At 40.2% G+C, this 27992-nt stretch overlaps 1 protein-coding gene across 1 annotated transcript in view; it reads left to right on the top strand.

The window, feature by feature from the left end:
* Positions 1 to 4700: 4700 nt before the first annotated feature.
* Positions 4701 to 27992, top strand: part of alkbh3 (alkB homolog 3, alpha-ketoglutarate dependent dioxygenase) — a 99328-nt gene continuing 76036 nt past the window's right edge. The window contains exons 1-3 of the mRNA XM_028793496.2: positions 4701 to 4738; positions 25496 to 25601; positions 27847 to 27929. Of these exons, the coding sequence (XP_028649329.1) occupies positions 25520 to 25601; positions 27847 to 27929 (165 nt within the window). The 5' untranslated portion in view covers positions 4701 to 4738; positions 25496 to 25519. The remainder of the gene's footprint in view (positions 4739 to 25495; positions 25602 to 27846; positions 27930 to 27992) is intronic.

Here is a 27992-nt window from a genome sequence, read left to right as displayed (position 1 = left end):
AACATCTGCAGCATCTTATTTCAGATGTTGAAGGACGCCAGCCTTCTAAGGAAGTATAGTCGGCTCTGTCCTCTCTTGCACAGAGCATCAGTATTGGCAGTCCAGTCCAGTTTATCATCCAGCTGCACTCCCAGGTATTTATAGGTCTGTACCATCTGCACACAGTCACCTTTGATGATCACGGAGTCCATGAGGGGTCTGGGCCTCCTAAAATCCACCACCAGCTCCTTGGTTTTGCTGGTGTTCAGTTGTAGGTGGTTTGAGTCGCACCATTTAACAAAGTCATTGATTAGGTCCCTATACTCCTCCTCCTGCCCACTCCTGATGCAGCCCATGATAGCAGTGTCGTCAGCGAACTTTTGCACGTGGCAGGACTCCGAGTTGTATTGGAAGTTCGATGTATATAGGCTGAACAGGTCCGGAGAAAGTACAGTCCCCTGTGGTGCTGACCACAATGTCAGACCTGCAGTTCCCGAGACGCACATACTGAGGTCTGTCTGTAAGATAGTCCACGATCCATGCCACCAGTTATGAATCTACTCCCATCTCTGTTAGCTTATCCCTAAGGGAGGTTGTAGGTGAGGGGACGCTGGCGCACTGATGTTGTTGCCGCTCCTCCCTGTTAACAACACTTTTCACAAAATTCATTTATTTATCTGGTTTGTACAATGCTATATACTGTATACGCTGCCGTTCTTTATTATTTTCTGTAAGTGCCTTGAGCATGGGAAAGGCGCTATATAAATAAAATGTATTATTATTATTATTATTATTATAGAGGTTGGATGGTGTTGAAGGCGCTAGAGAAGTCCAGAAACATAATTCTTACAGCACCTCTGCCTCTGTCCAAGTGGGAGAGGGATCGGTGTAGCATGTAGATGATGGCATCCTCCGCTCCCATTTTCTCCTGGTATGCAAACTGCAGAGGGTTGAGGGTGTGGCGGATCTGAGAAAAAACACAAAAACAAAAAAACCAAAAACACCTTCCTTAATTTTGGCTTCACTTTTCTTGAGACCAAACTTATTTCTTAAATGCTGAAACGCATCGCCTTTACTGTCCAGTCACCCTAGTTGTCCAAGACCTGGAACATCAAAACTAAAAAATGGGACGTGCTGGACGAAAACAGTTTTCAGATTTGGAGTCAGCAAGTGAAATTTGTTAAAGTACAGATGAAAGAATTCCAGTAGCAAAATGCTTGTTGACCAGTGTAATCGATGGGTGTGCCAGATTTAATGCTGCTGATCTCATCACTGGACCATGTCAGTTTAAATGACTGAAAATCGTTGCAATTATGCAACTGGTATAGAAAAATGTATTCTTAAAATTGGTAATCTCTTTGTATTAGTAAAGTATTTTAAGCACACCAGTAACGGCGGACTGCACAAGAGCATTCCTAGATTTCCTCCTCTTTCTCTGTACGTTTCCCATTCATTTGCTCAGAGGTTGATGTGCTTGCTGCTTCCTGAGCAGCTCTTCTTCTTTTCTCTACCCTAGTGGCCCGCTTCTTCTCTTCTTCCGTCGGCATCTTTTTGCGTTAAAACTGATTAAGTCAGTGTTTGTGTTGCAATTACTTAGTACGTTTTTCTTAAGTGTTCAATCTGCCACAAGAATGATTTAAGATATGAGGAGGCAGAGGAAGTGACGGTGAAGGTGGTAGGAGAATGAGAACGGTGCCCATATGCATGCACTGAGATGGCTGCAGCTGCCGAGAGTTGATTCTACAATAAAATGAAATAAAAATAAAAATAGTAATAAAATGAATCACCCCGAAAGCATATAGTAGACGTCACGTAGTACATGTGTACCAAATTTCAGGTGAATAGTTCAAATGGTTTGCGAGCTACAGGTGATTTAAAATCCTGGACAGACAAATGGACAGCCACGGTAGCGTATTATATAAGAAGATGAGAAAAGTAGACACTGTATTTTACTAAGCATTAAGATATAAGAGTTTGGATTAAAAAAAGTATTCCTACATATTTTTTTTTCATTATTCTATATGAGCGAGAAACCATCAATAGTTTATTAAGCCAAAGGTTAGACGTGCAGGAGAGCTTGATGGGATGGCCTCTCGCTTAGAGAGGGAATGTGAACTCTTTGGCTGTAAATAAATAATAGGGAGTAAGGATAGGCCTTGTCAGATAGACATGATGGACAGAGAGGGGTGTGACACCTCCTCGTGTAAAAAATATTGGTAGAATTAATTAGAGGCAAGATTAGAGCTGTGAAATGATAGGAGTCAGATGAGGTCATAATGGCTTGTATGATGAGAATTGTAATAAATGTAAAAGATGCCAATGGCTCCTCGCTCGTTCCATCTGAATTGAGTCTGTATGTGCACCCTACAATAAAGCCTGATTCTGCTGCCTGTCCTGAGACTCCGAGTGCCATCTTTGGGGCTGAGGGTGTCCTTGCTGCCTAATCTGCTTCAACACTGGGTGATGACTTCCCAGCACAGATGTGCTCGCCCCTTTTTCTGACAGTCCAATTGTGTGCTGCCCGACAGAGCTGGTGCTGTACAAAGGGTTAACAGATATGGCAAGTTCAGCCTCTGTCTCTGCCTTTTTTTCCATTCTGTTATATTATGTGAAATGTGAGACATCAGACTGATGAGTTTCCTTTTTATGAGTTCTGAAACACCCGCATTCTCTATTTCTCGTCACTGCATTATATGCATTGGGTGACTGGATGAGCAGTCCGCTCTCGTGCACACAGAGCCCACCCTATGACTAAAGATAAAGTCGAATCTGTTTGGTATTGTAAGGCCAGGTTATGGACAAGTTGAGTCACTGGGTATGTCACATTAGGTGACCCGCTTCACAGGAGCACACCACAGACTGCCTCCTATTATGTAAATGAAGGCTATGACTGAAAATCGCTAGAAAAGTTATCTAATGTGACATGTCTGTAACTGGTACAAGTCCTGTATTGCTTTTTCCACACTCTTTCATGTGTTTCACTTTGTCTTCTCAGTTGTAATTATTGTGATTACAGAGGATAATGAAGCTGGATTTCAGGTCCTCTATGCTGATGAAACTGGCTTCAGTATGTCCAAGACAAAGAGGCATGTGAGAAATGTTAAAGGGCAAAGGGTGGCAGTCCAGACACCAAGCCAGAGACCAATACACAGCAGGACCAAACAGGCAGTCCACCTCCAAAGCAGGGAAGCTGTGGCTCAAAATCGAGTCAAAAAGATCACCATGTTTCCATTTCAACAAGACCACCCTGTCACAAACAGAGTCATGACCGGAAAAAGACAGCCACAGCAGAGGGCATTATGAATGATATAGTGAGGGCCTTCACTGTCTATCAGGTAACTTTGATCTTATGGCAGCATAAACACCTTCACACACCAGGAATGAGCACACCATGCTGGAGTATATTTCAGTGGCTTTAATATGGAAACAGATGTGCATTTGTAATTCACAAAACAAACAAAGTCCATCATGCTAGTTCATCTTCTCATTTGGATTTGGCCACAAATTAAAAGCCACATCACATTGAATGATCTCTGTAGTGATACATCTGGGGAGATATCTTTGAGCATGTGTAATGCAACCTTGGTAGTGCTCAGGAGAAACATCTAGGCCACTGGCACTGCATGGGAGTTATAGATAGATAGATAGATATGAAAGGCACTATATTATAGATAGATAGATAGATAGATAGATAGATAGATAGATAGATAGATAGATAGATAGATAGATAGATACAAAAGGTGCTATATAATAGATAGATAGATAGATATGAAAGGCACTATATAATAGATAGATACAAAAGGCACTATATAATAGGCACTATATAATAGATAGATAGATACTTTATTAATCCCAAGGGGAAATTCACAGATAGATAGATTGATAGATACAAAAGGCACAATATAATAGATAGATATGAAAGGCACTATATAATAGACAGATAGATATGAAAGGCACTATACAATAGACAGATAGATAGATATGAAAGGCACTATACAATAGACATAGAGATAGATAGATATGAAAGGCACTATACAATAGATAGATAGATAGATAGATAGATAGATAGATAGATAGATAGATAGATAGATAGATAGATAGATAGATAGATACTTTATTAATCCCAAGGGGAAATTCACAGATAGATAGATCAATAGATACAAAAGGCACCATATAATAGATAGATACGAAAGGCACTATATAATAGATAGATATGAAAGGCACTATAAAATAGGCACTATACAATAGATAGATAGATAGATAGATAGATAGATAGATAGATAGACATGAAAGGCACTATACAATAGATAGATAGATAGATAGATAGATAGATACGAAAGGCACTATATAAAAGGCACTATATAATAGATAGATAAATACATTATTAATCCCAAGGGAAAATTCACAGATAGATAGATCAATAGATACAAAAGGCACCATATAATAGATAGATATAAAAGGCACTATATAATAGATAGATAAATACATTATTAATCCCAAGGGAAAATTCACAGATAGATAGATCAATAGATACAAAAGGCACCATATAATAGATAGATATGAAAGGCACTATATAATAGATAGATAGATATGAAAGGCACTATATGATAGATAGATAGATAGATAGATAGATAGATAGATAGATAGATAGATAGATAGATCTCAATTATTTGCTGCTTCTCTATTGCCAACAAAGCTATGATCCCGGAACTTTAGTGTCGTTCTTGTTCCTCGTCGGACTGGCTGTTTGTTGCACTCGGTAAGTTCTGTCGGCGAATGTCGTTTTGTTCGTATTTATTTTTGGTTAAACGTTCATTTTACGCTATGTGCGCACTGGAACACTTCTTAATACAACCGGGGATAATACTACTAATAACCAATTATATTATTGTAAATGTTTAACGCAGTTTTCACGTTGAAGGTGGCGTGAAGCATGCGTCTTGTAATAATACGAAGTGGTCAAAGAGAAGAGTGTAGGCAGTGTGTTTTATTGATTTTTTTAAAATTAAAAATTTAATCCTGTAACTGCAGTATTAGCGTTTTCTGTAGTAGATAAAAACAATGCTCATATTGTTTGCCCTTTACCTTTAATTGTCAAGCGAATAATTCCATAATCAGATATGCACGCGTCTCTCTTTCTCCACACACACACACACACACACACTTTATATATATATTTATAATGTGTGTGTGTGTGTGTGTGAGATTATGATTATGCAGTTCAAATCTGAGGTCTGTATTGTATACTAGTCTAATGTACATTTGGTCTTTTTATGTCCCTTTAAGCGTTGTATTTTAGTCGTGTCACTAGAGGGCGATGTCTTGTTAAAAACGCAGGCCTCGCCGGGCTCAGTTTAATCTTGAACTGCCCGTTTCAAATATCTGATAACATTTATTTCTATAGCACATTTACATACAAACAGTGTAGCTCAAAGTGCTTTACATGATGAAGATAAGAGAAAGGCAGGCAGATACTTTTTACTGTATATAATATTTTAATTTTATATTTCCTGATGTTGACTAGATCTCGTCTATCCATTTTTTTTGAGGGTTTTCTTAGTTGGATTATTTTTTGAACTGCAGTTGAAGTCACTGCTTGAACTGAGTTAATGACAGTCGTAGCAGAGATGACTGTTTTTTCTATGTTTGTAGTGCATTTTGTTACCATCAAATAGTGAACGTCCATTATAGTGACATCTTAGATCAGTGATTCTTAACCTTTTTTTGAGTCACAGACCCCTTTAAGAATCTGATAAAAGCTATGGACCCCCTTCCCCAGAAATATTCACATAAACACAACTTTGCATGCAATCGAGATTTGATTGACTCATACATAGATGACATACAGAACTTATTATTTAATTAAAGTAAACAATTAAAAAACACTCCTTTTTTTGCATAAAGTAATGGCCACACATTATAATTATGAAATACAATCCTCTTGTGCAAATTAAAACAGATCTACTAGTACTACATCTACTCTAAATCAACAGTACCGGGCTGTATAGTGAATCATTTACTTAATACGGACCATGTGAAACCTGGGGAGCCCCTGTGAGTCTATATTGGGAGGATGTCCATTTTTTTCAAATGGAAGTTATTTTTTTCCATTGATGTTATATATGCATTTGCCACGCAAAATTCTGTTTTTGAAATCCAGCGATTTCTATATATTTTAAGAAAGTTCTTGCCCACACTGATGTTTCACATTGGAGTTAATAGGGCACAGGTATAGCTGGAAAACAGAAGCCTTAAAACTTACAGCTTTTTTTTCAAGCCAAGATAGTTGTCGAGCATTGAATATTCAGTCACACACATATTAAAAAATAGCTTATAAATGTAATTTCTGAACAAACAAAAAACAATATTACGAGATTCAGCTGTTTTAAAACAAAAACCAGCTGTGCGCTACCCTTTACTCCCAGGACGTGGTTTCCTCTCGAAATATAAAATCACATTAAATGTTTTGTGCCTTGTGGTTGGTTGTATTTTCATTTACAGTACTTCCATATTTATGTGAGAAAATTCAGATGAGCAAATAGAAAACATGTCCTTACCATGAGAAAAACAGTACCAGGAATATGCAATGATTATTTCCAGATCCCTGTTGTTGTGACAAGCTTGCATCTGAAACCACAGAAGGCTTGTTTTCTTATATTGAAACTCAAAGAGGACGTGGAGACGTATTCAGTAAGCTTTAGGCTTTTATTCTTGGGTAGTGATTCATGCCTTATTATGCCATTGTAAAGTGCCAGTGTGGGTAAGATATATTTCTTTTAATTTAATCAGAAATACTGAACAGAATTTGGAACCTGAGAGACCTTAATGACACACTTGGAATATCCAGCAATAAAACAATATCTGCAGTTACACTCTGTCAGCATACACATGGGGAGAACATGCAAACTCCACACAGAGACTGGCCAGCTTAGGAATCAAACCTGAGCTCCTGGCACTGTGTGACAAGAGCCCATGTTGTGACACCACACCACCCACGGTAGAACATCAGTATTGCTTTAAACTAAATAGACTGCTCACCACCAAACCGAAAGGCCAATTCATTCTCTTTCGCTTTACACTGAAGACATTTGGGTTTGAGATCAAAACATGAATTCAGAATTTCAGCTTTTATTCCTGGTATTGACATCAGGATGTGTTAAATAATGCAGACAATAGCAACTTTCACCCGCAGACGACTCAATATTTCAAGTGAAGACAAGTATAGGAACAGATAGCAGGCTCCTATCAATTATGGAGAATTCACTGCATCCACTAAATAGTATCATCTCCAGAGAGAAGAGCAGCTTCAGCGACAGACTGCTGTCAGTGTCCTGCTCCACTGACAGATTGAGGAGATCGTTCCTCCCTCACACTATGCGACTCTTCAATTCCACCCGGGGTGGTAAACGTTAACATTTAACATTATACAAAGTTATTGTCTGTTTTTTACCTGCATTATTATCAATCTTTAATTTAATATTGTTTATTGTATCAGTAAGGTGCTGCTGGAGAATGTGAATTTCCCATTGGGATTAATAAAGTATCTATCTATCTATCTATCTATCTATCTATCTATCTATCTATCTATCTATCTATCTATCTATCTATCTATCTATCTATCTATCTATCTATCTATCTATCTATTATATAGTGACTTCCTGTCTATCTATCTATCTATCTATCTATCTATCTATCTATCTATCTATCTATCTATCTATCTATCTATCTATCTATCTATCTATCTATCTATCTATCTATCTAGTGTTAAAGTAAGTAATGTTTAATATTTGTTTGATTTAGATCATTTCTGTTAGGTAGAACACCCAATGGGGGCTGTCTGGGTGGTCTTGTGGCCTTGGAGCCCCTGCAGATTTTTTTTTTTTCTCCAGCCCTCTGTGTTTTTTTTTGTTTGTTTTTTTATGTCCTCCTTACTTTATTCTTTGTTACCGTATTTACGCGTGTACCACGCGCACATTTTTTCCCGAAAATTAGCATTAGAAAATCAGGTGTGCGTCATACACGAGGATATATTTTCCTGTAATGTTTACTTCTTCTGCTTGGGCTCTCTCTCGCTCACTCGCTCTTTCGTCATGCAACAAAAACAGAAGGGCATTTCGCGGAAAACGTGCCCTAAACGCTTCCTATACAATCACAACGTGCATCGTACATGGGGCAAATATTTTTTGCGATTTTCTTTGTAAAAATTAGGGTGCGTGGTACACGAGTAAAAATGGTAATTAGTATTGCTTAATTTTATTTATATATATTTTTTCTTTTTTTCTTCATTATGTAAAGCACTTTGGGCGGCACGGTGGCGCAGTGGTAGCACTGCTGCCTCGCAGTTAGGAGACCTGGGTTCGTTTCCCGGGTCCTTCCTGCGTGGAGTTTGCATGTTCTCCCCATGTCTGCATGGGTTTCCTCCCACAGTCCAAAGACATGCAGGTTAAGTGCATTGGCGATCCTAATGTGTGTGCTTGGTGTGCATGTGTATGTATGTGTGCGCCCCCTGCCTGGGGTTTGTTTCCTGCCTTGTGCCCTGTGTTGGCTGGGATTGGCTCCAGCAGACCCCGTGACCCTGTAGTTAGGATATAGTAGGTTGGATAATGGATGGATGGATGGATGCATGTAAAGCACTTTGAGCTACATCATTTGTATGAAAACGTGCTATAGAAATAAATGTTGTTGTTATATCCCTTGCTTGCTTGCAAAAAGCATTTTGCATTTTGATATCACCAACTGGCTGGTTTCTTCTTTTGTTCTGCTTTTCCAGGTTGTTGCTGCTGCCTCTTCCAGTTGTTTTTACTTTCTCGTAGGGAAAGTATTGGGAATCGTCCAGAAATTTGATTTCGAGATTTTGATGAATCTCGACCTTTTAAACCTCCCTGTGTCTGAAAATACCATTTTTGGAATTATATATACTGTGTGTCTGTCTGTGTGTAAACACGATAACTTGAGTACACTTTTACTTAGGTTAACCAAATTTTGCATACAAGTACAGTAATCCCTCGCTATATCGCGCTTCGACTTTCGCGGCTTCACTCTATCGCGGATTTTATATGTAAGCATATTTAAGTGGTAGTGCTGCTGCTTTGCAGTAAGGAGACTGTGGAAGATTGTGGGATCGCTTCCCAGTTCCTCTCTGTGTTGACAGCGCTTTGAGTACTGAGAAAAGCGCTATATAAATGTAATGAATTATTATTATTATTATAATTATTATTATTAAATATATATCGCGGATTTTTTGCTGGTTCGCGTATTTCTGCGGACAAAGGGTCTTTTAATTTCTGGTATATGCTTCCTCAGTTGGTTTGCCCAGTTGATTTCATACAAGGGACGCTATTTGCAGATGGCTGAGAAGCTACCCAACCAGAGCACGTATTACATATTAAATAAAACTCCTCAAATATATTGTGAGCACGGGGGCTCTTCGCACCCCTAGAGGATACGGACGCTCCTCAAAAAACACTGAAAGATTACCTTCACATTGCTCTCTTCCTTGCTGGGCTTACATATGGCTGCTTTGTCAAGCGATATGCTTCCCACACGGTGCTTCGCATACTTAAAAAGATCAAACAGCACGTTTGCTCTCTCTCTCTTGCTCTGACATTCTCTGCTCCTGACGGAGGGGGTGTGAGCAGGGGGGCTGTTCACACCCCTAGAGGATACGGATGCTCGTCAAAAAATGCTGAAAGATTATCTTCACATTGCTCCCTTCAGTGCAGCTGCTTTGTCAAGCGACATGCTTCCCGCACGGTGCTTCGCATACTTATAAGCTCGAAGGGCACATATTGATTTTTGATTGTTTGTTTTTCTCTGTCTCTCTCACTCTCTCTGACATTCTCTGCTCCTGACGGAGGGGGTGTGAGCAGAGGGGCTGTTCGCACACTGGCCTAGAGGATACGGACGCTCCTCTAAAAAATGCTGAAAGACTACCTTCACATTGCTGCCTTCCTTACAGCTGCTTTGTCCAGCAGTGCTTCGCATACTTAAAAGCCAAACAGCCCTTTTGATTTTTGATTTGTTTGCTTTTCTCTCTCTCTCTCTCTCTCTGACAGCCTGTGCTCCTGACATGCACTCCTTTGAAGAGGAAAATATGTTTGCATTCTTTTAATTGTGAGACGGAATTGTCATCTCTGTCTTGTCATGGAGCACAGTTTAAACTTTTGAAAAAGAGACAAATGTTTGTTTGCAGTGTTTGAATAACGTTCCTGTCTCTCTACAACCTCCTGTGCAAATCTGTGACCCAAGTGTGACAATATAAAAATAACCATATAAACATATGGTTTTTACTTCGCGGATTTTCAAATTTCGCGGGGGGTTCTGGAACGCAACCCCCGCGATAGAGGAGGGATCACTGTATTAGGTACAAAACGTAGATTTCTATCCACTTTTGGGCTATTTCCGCTAACCGGAAGTAGTACTTTACCTGAAACGTTTCCACAATAATAATTAAAAATGTGATCATTTCACATCATATTATGGTAAAGCACCACATTCTAAGCATTTTTTGTCGCTTTGCATTTTTTTTGAAAAACAACCGGTTTTTGAGATAATCGCAATTTTCCGTTTGACGTTCAAATGGTAATATGTACATATTTGAGAAGGTTTTTGCTTTAGGTAAATGAAATTTTCTGTACAAGTATTACATTACCCACATTACTAAAGTCTCTTGCAACTTTTGACCCACTTCTGCTTACTGAAAGTGGTCATTTATCTGAATTGTTCGCCATAATAAAATTATCATGGCAAATTTTTTATTCATGCAGCTGCAGAGTCCGAGTTATTCAACTTTACTTTTATAATAATAATTGTTCAATATATTATTAATTTGATTTTTTTTTTTTTGTTGTCGATGGTTCTTTAATGCACATAATGTAAAAATATAATCATTGTCTTGCAGTTTACTCCTTAAATATCCATCCCCATGTCTGAATATATGAGAAAGTCTAGGAGAGCCCACTCCCAATTTTTGGTTTCATGGGGTTTCATCCCTTCAGTCTCCTCCTCGTGTACAGTTGGTTTAAGGTCTGGTCTAAAAACCTTCCTCTTGTCCCCCCTAATGAAATCCTTTGTTGAGTTGGCAGTGTGTTTGGGATCATTATCTTCCTGAATGATGAAGTTCTTCCCAATTATTTTGGATGCATTTCTCTGTAAATTGGCAGACAGAATGTTTATGTAGACCTCTGAATTTGTTTTGCCGTTACCATCTTGAGTTCTGCCATCAATAAAAATTAGTAAACCTGTCCCAGAAGCAGCCATGCAATCCCAAGCCGTGACACCAACCCTCCATCGTGCTTGACAGATGAGCGTGTGTGTTTTGGATCATGAGCAGATCCTCCCACAGTGTGGCCTTTCCATCACTTTGGTAGAGGTTGATCTTGGCCACATCTGTTTATGAAACTTTGATCCAGAACTTTTGTGTCTCATCTCTGTACTTTTTTTTGCAAATTACAATGTGGCTTTCCGATTCTAACTACTGATGAGTGGTTTGCATCTTGTGATATGGCCTCTCTATTTCTGCTCTCGATGTGGTCTTCAAACACTGGAAGTGCTACCTTCATCCTTGCTCCTTAGAGGTTGTTGGTGATGTCAATGATTATTGTTTTGGGTTTGTTCTTTTTTTTCTTCAAAGCTCCCACAGTGTTTCCACCATTAACTGTTGTAGTTTTCCATGACCAAACTGTTTGATGTCTTTTGGTCAGTATGCTAGTGCCATCTTTCTTTTTCAGAACATTCCAGATTGTTAGCTGTGCCCACTGTTAGTGCAGTGCCTCCGATTGATTTTCTCTCTTTTCTTGGCCTAAAAATGGCTTAGTTTCCTCTAACAAAAATGCTTTCAGGTCTTCATGTTGGTTTATCCTTTTTCAACAACAAATGCAGTCTTCACAAGTGAGACCCAAGGCTGAAACCAAGAGTTCTCGTTCAGTGCTATTTATTGTTTATACAGTCACTCTAATAGGACATACCTGAGCAACAAAAAAAAACATGTGTCACATGATCCCAAAAATGAAGTGGTCTGCTACATATGGTGCTGTTTTCTGTTTAAAGTTTTCTTTTTACTAAATTCAAGTGTGTGTATTTGAGAGGGGTGTGTTGTATGTCAAAATACACGAGGGTAGGCGGTAAATTCAACGGGTGGAAGCTGATGAACTACAACACGTTTGTGATGGCTATAGGCAGTTCAGACGCGCACAGCACAGCGCTCCACCATTAGTCTATTTGAAGCCAAGGTTACTAAACATGGGCGCTCTGCTGTGGGATCGCACTGTCGATGTACAACGTGGCATATTAAGATTTGTTTGGGCAGAGGAACCGGAACCTCACAACTCCAGATGGCTGATATCTTCTTCTTATATAATACTCTACCGTGGCCGTTCGTTTGTCTGTCCAGGATTTTAAATCACCTGTAGCTCGCAAACCGTTTGAACGATTGACCTGAAATTTGGTACACATATACTATGTGGCGTCTACTATCCGCTTTCAGAGGGGTGATTTTTATTCCTCTTTTTATTTTTATTTTATTGTAGAATCAACTCTCGGCAGCGCGCAGCAGGGCGGCCATGTGGTGCATGCGTGCGGGTGTCATTCTCATTCCCTCCCACCCTCGCCGTCACTTCCCCTACCTCTTCATATCTTAAATCATTCTTGAGGCAGATTGAACACTTAAGTGCCAGCTTAAGTGAAAAATTAAGGAAAACGTACCAAGTATTTGCAACACAAACACTGACTTAATCAATTTTAACGCGAAAAGAAGAGAAGAAGCGGGCCTCTAAGGTGGAAAAAAGAAGAGCTGCTCAGGAAGCGCATCAACCTCTGAGCAAACGAATGGTAAACGTACAGAGAAAGAGGATGAAAACTAGGAATGCTCAAGTCAAGTGGATTCACTGCACGTTATCGTGCAGTGCGCCGCTACTGGTTTATTAATATTATTGGTACAGTTGATTTTTAGATGCGGTGTATCATGTACAAAACCTTCAAAAATACGTACCAACTTTAGATCATGAGAATATTTTAATAGGATGTCCAAAGTTAGACAACAAGAAAAATGTCCGTTCAGTTGATATGTATTTTATTCATAGAAGGAAATGAAAATTACACCTGGACTGTATTAAAGGCCCCCTTCTCTATTTACTTGTTTGCACAATGTGGTAGGGATGTCACCAGTGAAATGTTATGATACTACAAATCTATTCCATACCAAGAAATCCAAAAAAAAAAATCACTCCATTATTCAAGTGACCAATATTGGACCTTTTTATCTAATAGGATATCTTCTTTTTCTGGCTCTCCCATTAGGGGTCGCCACAGCGGATCATCTTTTTCCATATCTTCCTGTCCTCTACATCTTGCTCTGTCACACCCACCCACGTGCATGTCCTCTCTTACCACATCCATAAACCTCTTCCTTTCCTCTTAACCTGGCAGCTCTATCCTTAGCATCCTTTTCCCAATATACCTAGCATCTCTCCTCTACACATGTCCAGACCAACATAATCTCTCCTGTCTGACTTTGTCTCCCAACCGTCCAACCTGAGCTGACCCTCTAATGTCCTCATTTCTAATCCTGTCCATCCTTGTCACACCCAATGCAAATCTTTTAGCATTTTTAACTCTGCCACCTCCAGCTCTGTCTCCTGCTTCCTGGTCAGTGCCACCATCTCCAACCCATATAACATAGCTGGTCTCACTACCGTCCTGTAGACTTTCCCTTTCACTCTTGCTGGTAAAATATGTAAATACTAATAGTATGAGCATCTTTAAAACAGTGGTGTATCCTTCACTCAACTATCATTTAAGTAAACTAATATTAGCACTAGTTTACTTAGGCAGAGCATTTCCTCCTGTATAACAACACACGCGGGGTTATAATCTTGGGGGGAATTTATATTTACATTTATTTGCTTAGAAGACGCTTTTATTCAAAGTAACTTACAAAAGATGTCAGCATAATTGAGTAACATTAGGCTAGGGCTGTTTGTTCAGCAAGTGTAATAGAACGGGTAACAAAAGTTGATTGCAACAAATGAAAAATGTAATAACTCATACATTTACAATCGCAGATTACAATCAATAAAGCAATTAAACGTAAAGAAATTAATCAGGAATATAAAGTATCACATTTTTTTTCTTCATTAATTAGACAGATATCCGCAGAACAGATGGGTCTTCGATCTCTTCTTAAATACATTGAGGAGGTGTGCAACCCGTTCCACCAACTAGGAACTACACAGGCAAAGAGTCTGGATTGAGACTTGATACCATGTAGAGGTGGCATCAGCAGACATAACCAGGTCAGAGTGGGTATGAAGGAGCATAGCACCTCATCACTATCTCCATATACTCAGGTGCTGACCCGTTGACTACTCTGTATAGCGTCAGCATATGACGTACAAAGAATGATATGATAGACTACCTCTTACTATGTGCAAATTCTGAATTTATTCTCTGACAAATTTCTCTCCAGCAACCAAAAAAGGCTGTTTAAAATGAGCAGCACTAACAACAATTCAAATATTGTTGCAAAGTGGCAACAGTTACATGCAGCGTAGTGCAGTATCTTACCTTATTATGTTTTCCTTCTTTTTCTTCTTCTTCTTTGAATATTTTTTTATTTATTACTAGTCATTAAGCCCATTACAATAACGGGTACTAGAACAGTAGTGCATAAACATTAGTAGGAACAGTCTATATTAAATGGCAAGGGACCTTCACCTCATTCTTTTTGTTGGTCGTATTTTTCTTTCTTTCAGCCTTTCTTTTGTTGATGTTTACTTGCTGAGCTGACCATTCTTCGTGGGCTGCCGCCGTGTATTGTGTGTGTTTAAATTTTCTGTGACAGTAAAACTGTCTTGTACGTCTGCTGGCTTGTACGTCCGTAATATACCTTTAATTTTCTCTGGCGGTAATACAGGCATGCACGAAGGTAATATGCCTTTAATTTTCTGTGACAGTAATACTGGCTTGTATGTCTGCTGGCTTGTACGTCCGTAATATACCTTTAATTTTCTCTGGCGGTAATACAGGCGTGCGCGTCTGTCATATGCCTTTAATTTTCTCTGACAGTAATACTGGCTTGTATGTGGCTGTAATATGCGTCACTGTATTGTGTACTTTTAATTTCCTCTCGCAGTAATACTGGTTTGTATTTCTGTAAAATGACTAACTTTCTCTGACAGTAATATCACGCATGTGCCCTGCGCATGCGCACTTCACCAGAAGACACACACACACGGACACCTGGATGCACACAGGGATTTTATTAGAGGATTACCATCATCATCTTTGTGCTGAAGCCTCAACATTAGAATCAGAAAAGCAATCGCAGTCTCCCAGCGCTGTAGCAGTTCACCGTAAAAGCGAATCCGAAAAGATCGCGGACATGCTATAAGCGCCTGCCGTCGATACAAGGAACATTATAAATGCGCAAGGCCCTGCCTGACTGCTGTGTCTGTGTATAGGATCCCGCTACAATAAATAACTGCGCTGTTTCAAGCTGAATAAAGCTGGTGTTGCTAAAGTACTGAGACTCAGTTTCGTGTTTTAGGGTGCAAGATGGGGACTTGCACATCACAGCACACACAAGCACGCGCATGCACACACACACGCGAGCGAGCGAGCGAACACACACACACAGACACACACACACACACACGCGCGCGCACACATAGTCACAATGCTAATGCTACAGTAAACAGTATGCGCTCGTACGGATGTTGACTATATGAGTGAGGCACGCCGACTCAGACGGAGAATAGGAGACGATTACCCACAATCCCGCAGCGAGAGAGAGAGAAGAACCATCAGCTCAGTTGTGATCACATGACACTGAGCAGACAAAGCGTATACATACTACTCGTACTGCAAGACCTCGCTCGTTTATCAAGTCAAAATTTATTAAAAATTTTTGCTCGCCTTGCAAAACACTCGTAAACCAAGTTACTCGCAAACCAAGGTTCCACTGTACGTGCTTTATAAAGTGGCTCAGGTTATGCAATATTATATCTGTATCATAAGTACAATTACCTCACGGTAACTTGCAAGTACAAACAGTTCTACACGGAGCACTTGATGGACTGATTGAGTGCGTGTGTAGTTCTTGGGATGAAACTGTTTGTGAACCGCGAGGTCCGAACAGGAAAGGCTGTGAAGTGTTGGTCGGATGAGAGCAGTTCAAATAGCGAATGGCTGAGGCAGAGAGTGCTTGATGCTGTATACCGATAATTATCTTTCCAATCGCTGTAGATCTGTGATTCACACTCAGACACAGTGATATAAATATTCCAAGTGGGGCAGTGAAAGTAATATGGAAAAAGATGATTCGCTGTGGCAACCCCTAACGGGAGCAGCTGACAGAAGAAGAAGAAGGTGCAGTGAGAGTAACAATGCTAAAGCAGTTATGATATTTAGAATAGTTTGACCATTCTGTGGACCATTATATTGTTACAGGTTAATTACAGTCATCCATCCATCCATTTTCCAACCCGCTGAATCCGAACACAGGGTCATGGGGGTCTGCTGGAGCCAATCCCAGCCAACACAGGGCACAAGGCAGGAACCAATCCTGGGCAGAGTGCCAACCCACCACAGTAATTGCAATCAGATGCATTAAATTTATGAACGATATGTGGTTAATTTCAGTGTATTTGATAAAGCCGCCGTTGTGGATGTGGATCTAAGAAAGGGTAACCACATAGGAACAGTAGCACTACTTTGACGCTGGGTGCCGCCAGTCTGCAAAAACGAGCGGAGAACTTGCGTACGACAGGGTATGAGGTACCGTGGAAAAGTGCGTCGCTTTACGCCAAGTGTAGGTTTTATACATCGCGATTTGAACGTGGAAACGTTCTTATGCAACATTTCTGTGCGTACGCACTGTTTATACATGAGGCCCCTGGTGCTTTAATTTTCCAAATCTTTCCCTCCTTTGTTTACATTCATTCTAACTTTGATTCTTCCTCTTTAAAATCAAACTTGTCCGTTATACATTTCTCCAATATTTTAGAACTCCTTCTACACAGGGTTTGTTTGTCCTATTTTCAAAATATCTTACATGAGTATTCAGATTTTTGTTATTTCTTAGCCTGTGTACATATCCAAAATTAGAACACTAACTAAACTGACATTGCCTGTAGTCAATCAATTTGTAACTGGTAAACTGCTGTACACTCACCAACATACCTCTCAAGTGTATGACATACAGTATGTGCTTTCACAACTTTCATCTCATTTTAAAGGTTCTGCTAATGAATATTAGTTACGATTTCAAAAGCCAAATATACAAATTTAGCATTTGCAGATTCGTATTCAGCAGTGGAGTATGCTGCTTTGCCATTCCTACTAACTGCTTACCTCTGCGATTATGTATCATGCAAGTACATTGTGCAGTACTGTACAGACATTGAAGGCAACTCTGCTTGAATGTACACTTAGTTGGACATGCTGAAATTGTAGGATTTTTACTTTTTCTGAGTTGTGCTCAAAGGGTACTCTGTACACTTGCTTCGTGTGCATTCTGTTGCACCAAAGCAGTGTTACATAACCATTGGGTTTACAATCCAAGTTTGCCGTTGATGGTTTGCAAGTGACTGGCGCAACTCATCTCCCACCCCCTCCCTCCCATCTGGTGAACCGGTCAACAGTGTTGTGTGATATTTTTCCATGTTTCTAACTGCGCTTGTTTCTGCAATGGGGCTGCCGCTCCCCTCGCTCATCTAATCGTGCATGTTTCACCAAGGATGCACCTCCAGTTCTTCTAATCGCACTTCTCTCTCTTCAGTTCCCTCTGTGAACGTAAAAAGGTAGAACTGTGACCCGAGGCAATAAAGGTTGAGAAACACTACACTAAAGGGCGTGGTCAATGGTGGAAATGCCGACACTGTCAGTTCCACCAAAGGTTACGTTGTTCTCAAAAATACAATGCTGTGTTTCACTCAGTTAAATCACTTTGTTGTGATTAACCGTGTCTGCAATGGCAGCCTTTTGCTGTTGTAAGAAAATGGGATGGCTTCCACTCTCAGACAGCCGTCTTCCAATTCTAGAAAGGAAGATTTTGTTTCCGGTATAAACAATCCCCTTTTTCACAGTATAAGTCATGATATTTGTCCTGTCCCTTTTCCATTGACAGGGTGATGTGCTGAAACATTGTAAACTTTCAAGGACCCATAAAGACAAATAGCTACTCTCTTCTCTTTGAACTGTAAGAAAATGAGCAGTTCATTTTATTGCCAGAAAGCCACTTTGTCTTAATTCTTGGAGGCTAATGGATCACAGTGGAGGCTGCCAGTTCAGTTCCCAGGCCTGACTGCTAACCATAAGTGAGTAATTCGGCCTGCTGAACCTCATATTGTACAGCATTGCCTGAAAGATTTTGAACCCTTTATTTTTTAAATCTTCGGAACCTACTGTATATAGGCAGCAAAAAAACATACTTTGTTAAGTTACATCATGGAAGACAGCAATGGCTAATGTCAAGAAATGGAAAATTCCCCAGTATCTGACCGGGGTGGTGTTTGGGAGCACTTTGGCTTCCTGTAAATGGTGGAATGAAAAGTTACAATGTGCAAAAAATGCTAATACCACAAACACGTGTAGGCATTTATTGCTTAAATATTACCCTTCCTTGAGCACGAGAAAGGCGCTATATAAATAAAATTTATTATTAGTATTCTTCTCTTTCAATTCGTGAAACTAGAAGAATGTCACAAAGCAACACAGCCAATGTCCCCTTACAACATTTAGGCAGCTTGTTTTGGGTTAAAAAAAAAATCTCGGCAGAATGGGAAGTGCTTCAGACATGCCCCCTTGGGAGGCCAGCTAACCCTAAACTATTTTTGCCATCACATATGATTGTTTTTATTACTTTTGTTAGATTGTTGTGAAAAAAAAAGTTGCCTTTTATTTAATTCCCTCTTTTATTTCCAAATGTTACACAATGAATGGCCTCAGACCGTTAGATAAAACCTGAGGAACCTGAGTGAACACACAATGCATTTTTTTTAGATCAGTACTTTCCTCTTGCATTTAACAAAGCTGTCCAGCACCCCAAATGAAAAAGTAATTGCTCTCATAATGTCAATATCTTATGGTAGCAATAATTGCAACTAAACATTTCCAATCATCTGATCTGTCTGTCATATTGACGTTGAGGAATTTTAGCCCACTGTTTTTTGAAAAACAGGTTTAATTTGCACTCATTTAAGTTTGCAGGGCCATATGTACAGTGTGGGTGACCAGGTAGGTTATCCCGGGGCAGGTCAGGTTGGGGAGCATGCACTAGTACAGTGCATTGCTGTACCCACGACATGACGAAACAGCTCGGGATCCTGGTTGACAACCCCCCCCGGGCAGACATGATGTCCAGTCCCACCCTCCGGAAATGTACCATCTATCTCCCGTGGCCAGGTGTTACATGGGTGTCCCCTAGGTCTGGTCCAGCCACTTGGGTCCTCCTCAATGAGGATCCTGCAAGCCGGATCACCCTCAGGGAATCGTGCCACATGACCATAGTGCCGTAACTGACACTCGCTCACAGTGCAGGTTAATGTGCCTCATTTGGGACTCCATGAGCAACACAAAGTCAAACCAAAGGAGTCCAGTCTTTGTCTTAAGTCACTGGATAGCATACATTTCTCGCAGCAATATATTACTGGGTATGACTTTAAATTGCATCTGGCTCTGCAAGCGGTACTCCAACTTTATGGGAAATCATTGGGGTTGGTGGCAGGATTGGCACTCCACGCCACCAGGACTCACAACAGACAGGAGTCCTTTCTGCTCTCCGTGGAAGTAGCTCTGATGTGCAGCAGCCCATAGAAGGTTGCTGGCATTATGAAGGGGATGGGGAAAGTTCCCGGGAGGACCATCCCAGGAAGAGTCAAAACCGTTGGAGACTCAATGGGGTCAAGCCTGTTGGGGATCTTTGCTGGCATTATGAAGGGGATAGGGAAAGCCCCTGGGAGGACCATCCCAGGAAGAGTCAAAACTGTTGGGGATCAGAACTGGTGTGGTGCTGTACGGCAGCACTCGGGCCCCAGTTTGAGGCGGCCCATCTGGGTAGTCACGTGGAACAAATCCAGGGTCACTGGCACTAAAAAATCTAAGCACGAAAAACACCAAATTCAAACCTCATAAGCATCCCTATAGCCACATCTGCATTTACTGGTTTAATTAAAAATAAACAAGAGCCCTTGCTAATTAATAAATAACTTAATGTCCTTAATGAAACTGAACTGTTCATGTCAGAGCTGACATCCTAAGCACAACAACAACAACATTTATTTATATAGCACATTTTCATACAAAAAGTAGCTCAAAGTGCTTTACATAATGAAGAAAAGAAGGATAAAAGACAAATAAGAAATTAAAATAAGACAACCTTAGTTAACATAAAAAGGAGTAAGGTCCGATGGCCAGGGTGCACAGAAAAAACAAAAAAAAACTCCAGAAGGCTGGAGAAAAAAATAAAATCTGTAGGGGTTCCAGGCCACGAGACCGCCCAGTCCCCTTTGGGCATTCTACCTAACATAAATGAAATAGTCCTCTTTGTAGTTAGGGTTCTCACGGAGTCACTTGATGCTGATGGTTATACAGACTTCTGGCTTTTAATCCATCCATCATTGTTGGAACATCATGGTGCTTTGGGTAGATGGTGGTGGCACAAGCCACCACCAATAGGACACTTTCTGTACAGCCGGTGGGGACACCAATTGAGAAAATGAAGTCAACACTTGTCTGCTTTGTGCAGGGGCACTCAACCTGCGGTCCACCTCACTTCAACGTTCCTCCGAAACGGCTCTGGGATATTACTGACACACAAGTGCAAATCTTTTGATTTGATAATTTCTCCATGTTTATGTTTTGCTGATGTTTAACGGTGCACTCTACGCACAGTCTTGTACTCCTCTAATAATCTGTGGCTTTCAAGTTTTTCCTTCTTAAAAGATGACCCGCAAAAAATTGTGTAAATAGTCCTTAGCAAAGTCTCAATGTCATCCATCAGGGGAATGTCTTTATAAGCTTCATCTGTACGCAGGTCCTCATGATGTGCCATACGATGTTGCTCTGATAAATGCTGAATGGTCTGCCGCAGAAGAGAAGCTACCACCTTTTAGTTTGCCCGTTTGAGGTAAACAGTACCATCTGGCTTAAATTGAACTTGTTTTCTATATAAAACTGTTGAATAGCCCCAAGAGTAGATAAAATGTCACATGCTGTTAAGGTTATTATGCCAGCGAACACAGTCTTATGAATAGATTCACTTTCATTCATAAATATAATGCATACAAGTTTTGAAACTGTGAAGTGGGTTAAGGTTTGCACTCCTCTCGGTAATCTGTGTGTCTATCAGATCAGTTTATTAGAATATTTTATAATGCCTCATGGGTCCTTTGCATTGATCAGAAATGTAAAGCTTTGTGGGTGCAAATAATTTCAAATCGTGCGCCGTCATGAGTATTCACTGCTGTTACTCAACTTTCTGCAAGCTGCCGTCCTGACTCCTGTTGCTTTTTGCTGGTTTCCTCAGATGTGTTTTGTACAACACTGTGAAAATATACAGATAGATGATAACTTTATTAATCCTGAAGAAAATTACAGGGTCACAGCAGCAGACAAAAAAGGCACAAATATACTGTACATATAGCAAGATTTATAATAATCTTAAGTATTCTAACGAAATACAAATGTAGCATATGAGTAAATGAACAAAGTGTAGGTATTTACTAAATTTGATTAGAATTGCAAGTACTTATTTCCAATTTCAGTTGTCAGTCACTGGCCCAGTATATTGCATAAGGCATCATCCATCTATCCATCGATCCATCCTCTTCCGCTTATCCGAGGTCGGGTCGTGGGGGCAGCAGCTTGAGCAGAGATACCCAGACTTCCCTCTCCCCGGCCACTTCTTCTAGCTCTTCTGGGAGAATCCCGAGGTGTTCCCAGGCCAGCCGGGAGACATAGTCCCTCCAGCGTGTCCTGGGTCTTCCCCGGGGCCTCCTCCCGGTTGGACATGCCCGGAACACCTCACCAGGGAGGCGTCCAGGAGGCATCCTGATCAGATGCCCGAGCCACCTCATCTGACTCCTCTCGATGCGGAGGAGCAGCGGCTCTACTCTGAGCCCCTCCCGGATGACTGAGCTTCTCACCCTATCTTTAAGGGAGAGCCCAGACACCCTGCGGAGGAAACTCATTTCAGCTGCATTTATTCGCGATCTCGTTCTTTCGGTCACTACCCATAGCTCATGACCATAGGTGAGGGAAGGAACATAGATCGACTGGTAAATTGAGAGCTTTGCCTTACGGCTCAGCTCCTTTTTCACCACGACAGACCGATGCAGAGCCCACATCACTGCATCATTGTCCATGAAAACATCTGGTAGACCATCTTCTCAATACCATTAAACACAATGGGAACAAGACCACCTTGGCCAAGGCATGACTCAATATAGTGCCTGAGGGTAGAAATGACCTCACATGGCACTGCTTGAAGCAACACACTTGTCTCAGTCTGTTACTGAATGTGCTCCTCTCTTTAACCAAAATCTCATACAGAAGATGAAAGTGATTGTCCAAGACAGTCAGCAGCTTTTTTAGTGACTGTCTGTTCTCCCACTTCCTCCATTGACTATAGCCCAGGGGTCTCCAACACGTCATTCACGAGCTACCAGTAGCTTGCCATCCCTTTCCAAGTAGCTCACCAAAGGGTTAATGAAACCTACATAAATCTGAAAACTTGATTAGTTAAATTAGGGGTGGGCGATCTTTCCAATAAATCCTATGACTATCCACAATCTGAATTACAATCTTATCTTTTCAATGTGGCATACACTTAAGAGAATATCCGGACTCAAACTCATTAAGTCCTAAGTAACACTTTATTTTAAATATCAAACAAAGTTGAATTCAATTGTTCTCTCGTTCGCTAGCTAAGCGGAGTTAAGGACCACGCCCTGAAGCTGGCGAGTGAGTGAGGAAGGCCCCTCCCATCGGCCTGCTGCGTGTTTCTCGGATTCGTGCAAATAAATCGGTACTTCAAGTGTGCTATGATACATAGCGAAATGAGAGAGGTCACAAAATCAACCAGAATGTTCAAGAAAATTATACAAAAAAAACCCGATTTAAATCCGTTAAGTTATTCTCTTGTAAAAAGCAGACAGACATACAGACAGAGAGACATTGGATTTTATATATTTTATATTAGTAAACCCTCAAAATAATGTGCAGTTAAAGTCTCAACAGAACTCTCAGCATTTCTGGAGCTTAGTAGAGCCAGATAACTATAAGAATCTTCGCCAAGCAGCTCTGAAAATGTCTGCTTTGTTTGGGTCTCCATACCTCTGTGAGTCTGACATGAATGTCATGAAATCAAAGTTCAGAACAAGACTGAGAGACGGACATTTAAAGGACTCCATCAGAGTGAACCTTAGGGGCTCCATTCCACCAGACACCTGCCTCTCTTGTTGACTCCATGCAGTTCCAGTCATCTGACTAACTAAAAAACACATCACACATCACACTGGACCTGTGAATAAAGTGACACAGTGACATGTGACAAAATGACAAATGAATAAGGAATATCTATGGACCTGGAATTGCATTGTTTTGTTTTAACAGTATTCATGTTTTAATTCAATAGTGTGAGATACACCAGAAAATGCATACAGACATATAAAATGCACTTGCAGGTGAACTCAATATTGTTTTGTGATGTTTTAATGCAAAATGTGAGTTGTGGACTCCAACATTTTGTAAATGTTCAGGCAAAACAAGCTTATTCAGTTTGTTTGGGTTGAAATAAGCTAGGAGAATAAACTTTAGAAAACATGAGTAGCTCTTGGCCATTTTCATTTTGCAAAAGTAGTTCTCGGGGAAAAAAAGGTTGGAGACCCCTGGTATAGGCTGACTCCCAATATTGAACCAGCGTATGTATTCAGTTTATTTAGTCTGTTGGCATCACCTGCATTAACACCATTTCCCCAGAACACCAGAAAAATACACTGGTAACATTTTAGTTTTGGTACTGTAAAAATACATCTATTACTGTACTTCTTTACTCTCATGTAACAATACATTAACAAAGGCTTCTTCTGGTGTTAATTATGCTTATCAAACACCAATGTAGTGGTTATTTATCTCTTTCAGCATGTCATATTAAGACCTATAAATATGAACGATTTAAAGGATTTATACTGAAGTATGCAGTATCAGAAGGAAATATGTCTCATGTAAGCCACTTGCAACCATTCCAAAGTAACATTGTTCCATCAGGCCACATTGCACACTTGAATAGACACTTTATGAATGCTTTGTAAGTATGATTATCACCAAAAAAATGCCTTTTTTCATGCCTTGTTACATAACAGTACATGAGTAGTAGGTGGATTTTTACAGGACATAAGCTAAGGTGTTACCAATGCACTGCTAGAAAACATACAAGAGTGACCTGCATCAGGAAATCAAGGCAACTCTAACCTTTTTTGTATTCAAATGGCCTCTGTATTGGGACTCCGCTCAAGCCTGTCGTTCAGACGTACCCCAAAGTATTTATGTGTCCTCGCCATCAGTGAGCACCGGGGGCAGGAGTGGACTTGGCCCTCCAGAAGTCTACGATTATCATCTTTGTCTTACTGATCTTGAGCTGCAGGTGGTTCAGTTTGCATCCTTCAACAAAGTCCTCCTCAAAGACTGAGATAAGGCACTAAAGCCCCAGAAGCCCCTGCTTAACAACACCACTGCTCACAATCATGTCAATTGCACAGTTCTTTAGCCGCACGAAGAAAACGTCCCTAAAGAAACTGGAAATGCAAACATTGAAATGATACTTTCTGAATTTTGTGTGTGTTGGAAATAACAAAACTGATTCACAAATTGTTAACAATTGTGATCAATTGTACAGATTCTAATAAACTGACTTCTGTGGACTATCCTTTGGAATTTAAGAAAATGTGTACAGGTCGCAGGTATCTGTCTTTTGGCAGTTTCTTTGCCTTTAGTACTGGCTTATTATACTTTTTGATGTGTAGTACATTGCATTTAATTTGTCTCTTTGGGTTGGGTGCATGGAGGCACAAGAGCTGCTGATGCCCTATTTGTAAGTGTGAACTTCTTGTTTCACATCGTCCAACAGCATCTCTCTAAAATGTTATTTGACAACTTTATTACCTGAAACCGTGCATAAAAATATCTTAATTTGAATCACATTAATATTCATGTGATTTTCTGTCTTAAAAGATACAAAATGAGAAATAAGGCCTAAACCCCTTAAAGTGAGCCTCAGACTTTCCTACCTTCCAAACTCTACAAATGCCCAAATGTGGCCTTGCCTTCTAAATTAAGCCACAGGTCACTTTTAGGCTTAATGTTCAAAATTGGCGTTTTCCCAAAGCCAAAAAAAGGGGAAAGTCTCCATTCAAATGGACATTTTTATTAGGGTTAGGGTCCCAACCAGTGTATATCTAACTATAAATTATTGGTGTTCAGCAAAGTTTACATTAGTTATGATATTCTGTTTGTTTTCCAGTTATGTCTGTCCTGACGCAGCCTCATGGCAGATAAAAGGCAGCGTATCAGAGTTCAAGGATCATGGGCTGGCCCACTCAAGAAGCCCATTCAGACAACACCAGCAGGTATTTGTGAATGCTGTTCCTCAAAATTATTGCAGTAGTCAGGCAGACAGTCAGTATGGTGTAGTGGTTAAGGGTTTGGACTTGAAACACTGAGGATCTGGGTTTGAATCCCACAACTAACATTGTGTGACTGTGAGCAGTTGGAACCAATTGTATCGTAAGTGTTGTAAGTCGCCTTGGATAAAGGCGTCAACCAAGTAAGTAAATGAAATGAATGAAAGGTTTATAACATAGTAGTACATCAGCAGTAGGCTTGAGTAAACCCTGTGGATATGAGTTTGTTAATAGCACAGGAATGTTAGGGAACTTTGCCAAACTCATGGAAATTCATTGAAGCCAATTGGGAAGGAGGGCTAGTTTTGAGTGGATTATAATGGTGGCCTGGCTTTTTAGGTTTCCAAGTCCCAGGGAAGCATCTGGGCATTTTTTTTTTGTTCTTTATTTCGCCTTATACAATTTCTCATATTAGAAATTTGTTAGTTTTCACATACCCCTTGGGGTCAGAGCGCAGGGTCAGCCATTGTACAGTGCCCCTGGAGCAATTGAAGGTTAAGGGCCTTGCTCAAGGGCCCAGCAGAGTAGGATCTCTCTTGGCAGTGACGGGGATTCGAACCGGCAACCTTCGTCCTCTCAAAGCATAATGGGAGGCTATTAAAAAATGGTTACTTAAGCCGGCCATACAGCAGATTTGCAAGAAATAATTCAGTGAATAACGTCACTGTGAACCCAGCAAATTCTCTGCAAAAAAAAAAAAAAAAATCTTTGGCAAATTTTGTTAATTGACCCTAATCAGCAGCAAGGCCAGCCACAACATTTTGGATTGCAGGTAGTAAAGGTTTTGAAAGAGGAGAAGGTATTTTACAAAAGAGAGGAGATTTTTCAGTTCATTAAGCTTTATTTTTTTTGTTAGATGACAACTATCCATTCATCCATCCGCTTTCTGCTGCTTATCTGGGTCAAGGTTGCAGTTAATAGTCCCATCTTCCATCATCAGCAGTGGAGTCCCTTTGTGATTACTTTACTCACCAGTGCGTCCTTTTTTTAAATGATATTTCTGACAAGTTGATTTAGGTAATCCTAAGGTGTCACCAATGTTTCTAATAACAAACACCTGGGACACCAATTGTCCCAAACATTAAGGTGCCCCAAAATGGGGGGCCATGTATAAAAAGTGTTGTCATTTCTACATGGTGCGACCGAAATGTATGCAAATCTGCTTGAATGAAAGTTTGCAGTGTGCACTTTAATCATGTCGGAATTGTTTGATTTGTAATTATAAACTGCAGCAGAGAAGTAAATTAGGGGTCTTTGTCTCAAACATTACGAAGGGCACTGTGTGTGTATTTATTTATTTTTCCAGTGAGCACAAAGGCAAATTAAATGACTTTCCTAGGTCACAAGCCATGTCTCCAACGTGGGTTAAACAGGCATCACTAAAAGTGTACACTTATGTAGAAGATTTTTAGATGTTTTAGTCTTCTTGTGTTGCACCCCTCATTACCTCTATTTAGACCTTTTGGAGCTTACGCTGTAAATAAATGACTCATACTTTTAGATACAAGTTCTGATTCCTAATATTATGTAATTTTTATATGATCCATTCCCTGCAATGGTTAGCTCTGCTGCCTTCACTGTTCATGGCACTATCAGTGTGGAGTTTGCATCATCTCCCACGTTGCCAAACATGTGCTTGTTAGGTTAATTGTTATTTTAAAATTAGTCCTTAGTGAATAAGGATGTCTCTGCATGAGTTGCCCTGCAGTAGACTGGCATCCCATTGATGGTTGGTCTCTGTACCAGTTAGGCTGTGGCCACCACAACCCTGAAGCAGGTTTCAAAATGTTGTTTAATGTATACCAGTGTTTAATCATATAATGATCATTTCATTTATATTACATTTGTTTACAGCATGCAGTAAGGTGTTAACTCTTATGTCAGAATACACAAATGGCCTTTGAAGATGTCCTCTTCTTTTTCATGTTTTATATAAACTAGCGGAGATAAATTAGTTTCCATCTCCATTAATATCCATTTTCTATACTTTCATTGGCTGCTTCTCAGTCTTGTGAAGCCTATGAAGTGGTTGGGCTGGAATTATTATTGTAAGGACTGTTCAGAAGGTACACAAGGAGCACCTTTAAAAAGAAAGAAGGATAGTTACACCAAATAAACACAACATGAAATGTCTCTGCTTTGATTTGTGTTAGCTTGAAATAATTGGTTGAATATTTATCTTTTGTTTCAGTGGGAAGAACAACCAATCCATCTGCATCAGCATGTACCTGGAGAGATTCAGAGAACACGTTTGAATTCAAGCAGCCCACAGAGGTTAGAACTAATACTTGCAATGTAATAGAAACAACAAAAAAAATATGCCATAAACCATGGGTG

This window comes from Erpetoichthys calabaricus, chromosome 2, assembly GCF_900747795.2.
Source record: "Erpetoichthys calabaricus chromosome 2, fErpCal1.3, whole genome shotgun sequence".
NCBI lineage: Eukaryota > Metazoa > Chordata > Cladistia > Polypteriformes > Polypteridae > Erpetoichthys > Erpetoichthys calabaricus.
The sequence above is the reverse complement of the archived record's forward strand: the minus strand, read 5'-3'. Positions and strand labels throughout refer to the sequence as shown.